The 2,309-nt window shown below is 37.9% G+C and overlaps 1 protein-coding gene across 1 annotated transcript; it reads right to left on the reverse strand.

The window, feature by feature from the left end:
* LOC109834445 (uncharacterized mitochondrial protein AtMg00810-like) lies at window positions 1,591–2,085 on the reverse strand. Its single transcript, XM_020402468.1, has one exon. It carries the CDS (start codon window positions 2,083–2,085, stop codon window positions 1,591–1,593), a length of 495 nt encoding a protein of 164 aa, XP_020258057.1.

A 2,309-nucleotide genomic window follows, 5' to 3' on the forward strand; every position in this document is an offset into this window, starting at 1 on the left:
TGATTATGTACTTTAGTAGCCAAGAATTGTGAGTAGAAGTATTAGGCTTTGTCTCGAGAAATGTTCATCATCTCTGCAACTATATTTAGAAGGTAGTAGCCTGCCAGCTAGATGCATTTCTATTATCATTTTTTAAATCTTTGATGTTCCTCAGATGCATTTATATTGTAATTCCCACATAAAATGTAGTTGATTATGTTAGTTTGACTATTTTATGTTCTCCTTGTGCCCTTGAGAAGACTTACCTTTGGTGGGAGTTGACTCTTTATTTGTTAATAGGAACAACCTCGAGCAAAACTATTTCGTTACAAACAAGTATCATGTTTTGAAAACTTGCAAATCATTTATGCCAAAGATAGGACCATTGGTTTAGCTTCTGAAACTGTCAAAGAAAGACGTGCTTGCCTAGAAAATGAAAGCGATGAATCAAGTTCTATTAATATTGATCAAGAAGATGATAGGGAATCCGTTCAAGAGAATGATGTAGAATGCATTGGCCCTTCAAAAGGTAAAGAACAAGGTCCTAAACCCCATTTTACATCAGGAAAATCTTCAAAGGTGGCATATAAAAGAAAGTATGGTGCCACTAGCTACTTTGGTGAAGAGCTTGATGGGCAAAAAAGTAGAATAAAGTCAACTGGTTATGTAATTTGGAAGACTAGTCCTCGTTTTTACACAGAAGGAGAGATATTTGAGGAGCTTTTAAAAGTTAAAGGGCTCAATGAGGACGCACAGCTTGTAGCCTATGTCCATCTTATTAAGGATGCGGCTCGAGGAAGTAACTTCATTGGGTTACCAAATACCGGAGGAAAAAGTGGTTGGTGATAAAGCATGGATGGGCATCACAAAATCTTGGTATTGAAATTAGGAGATAATTTAATTGATACTTTGATATCTTAATATGAAATTAAATTGCTACAATATTTCTCCATAATGTATGTCCTGTTTTTTTGTTGCTGTTAAAAGTAAGAGAGAGAGAGTCTTGGGTAAATTTCCCTTGAGTTGAATATTGAGTGTACACATATATTTATACAAGTCCCTTGAGTTGAATATTGAGTGTACACATATATTTATACAAGTAGAGGAGGTTGAGATGTGTTCTCACAACCAATGTGGGACTAAAACCCCAAGTAGAGGAGGTTGAGATGTGTTCTCACAACCAATGTGGGACTAAAACCCACTACAATACACTATTATCAATAGCCCCCCTCAAACTCATGTTGGATAAAACAAATTGAGTTTGCGTACAAGAAACTAGAACCGATGAACAGGTAAGGCCTTTGTGAAGAAATCAGCAAGCTCGTCAGTGGACGAAACATGAGGAAGTAGAATTATCTTATCCTTGATAACTTGTTGATGGACAAAATGAGCGTCGATCTTAATATGTTTGGTCCTCTCATGAAATACTAGATTATTAGCAATCTGGATAACACTCTTATTATCATAGTAGAGAGGAGTAGGAGTCGTAACAGAAATACCAAAATAACTGAGAAGACGACGAAGATGAATAATCTCTTTAACTGTTGTGGACATTGAACGATACTCTGCCTCGGTGCTGGAAAGAGCAACAACATCTTGTTTCTTACTCCGTCAGGAAATTAGAAAATCACCAAGAAATATACAATAACCTGTGGTAGACTTCCTGATAGTGGGATCACCAGCCCAATCAGCATCAGAATATGCACAAAGCTCTAACTTGGATATAGCAGGAAACAGAAGAGAACGAGTGTTAGTACCCCGGAGATACCGGAGAATCCGTAATAAGGTAGCATAATGTATAGAACGTGAGGCACTAACAAATTGACTGACAATGCCAACAGCATGAGAGATATCTAATCGAGAGATGCACAGATAGACCAACTGACCAACAAAATGTCGATATTGGGTAGGATCAGATAGAGGCTCACCATCAGTAGAACGAAATTTGATATTCTGTTGGAGTGGAGTATCGACAGTTCCATCATCAGTTAGCTCAGCTCGATCTAGAATATCCAAGAGATACTTCTGTTGAGATAATAGTATACCCTGCGGACCTTGAGAAATTTCTAGACTAAGAAAATATCGAAGAGGTCCAAGATCCTTCATGTGGAACTGTTGTTACAACTGAGATTTTGTGTACTGTATACCAGCCACATCGTCACCTGTAATGATCATATCATCTACATAAATAAGTAATAAAACTCTGCCACGCGATGTAGTTCAAACAAACAGAGAAGCATCTTGATGACTTTTCATAAAGCCCGCCTTGAGCACGACATCACGAAAACACTCAAACCAAACGCGGGGTGCCTGCTTGAGACCATAAACGG

Source organism: Asparagus officinalis, chromosome 1 (genome assembly GCF_001876935.1).
Source record: "Asparagus officinalis chromosome 1, Aspof.V1, whole genome shotgun sequence".
Taxonomy (NCBI): domain Eukaryota; kingdom Viridiplantae; phylum Streptophyta; class Magnoliopsida; order Asparagales; family Asparagaceae; genus Asparagus; species Asparagus officinalis.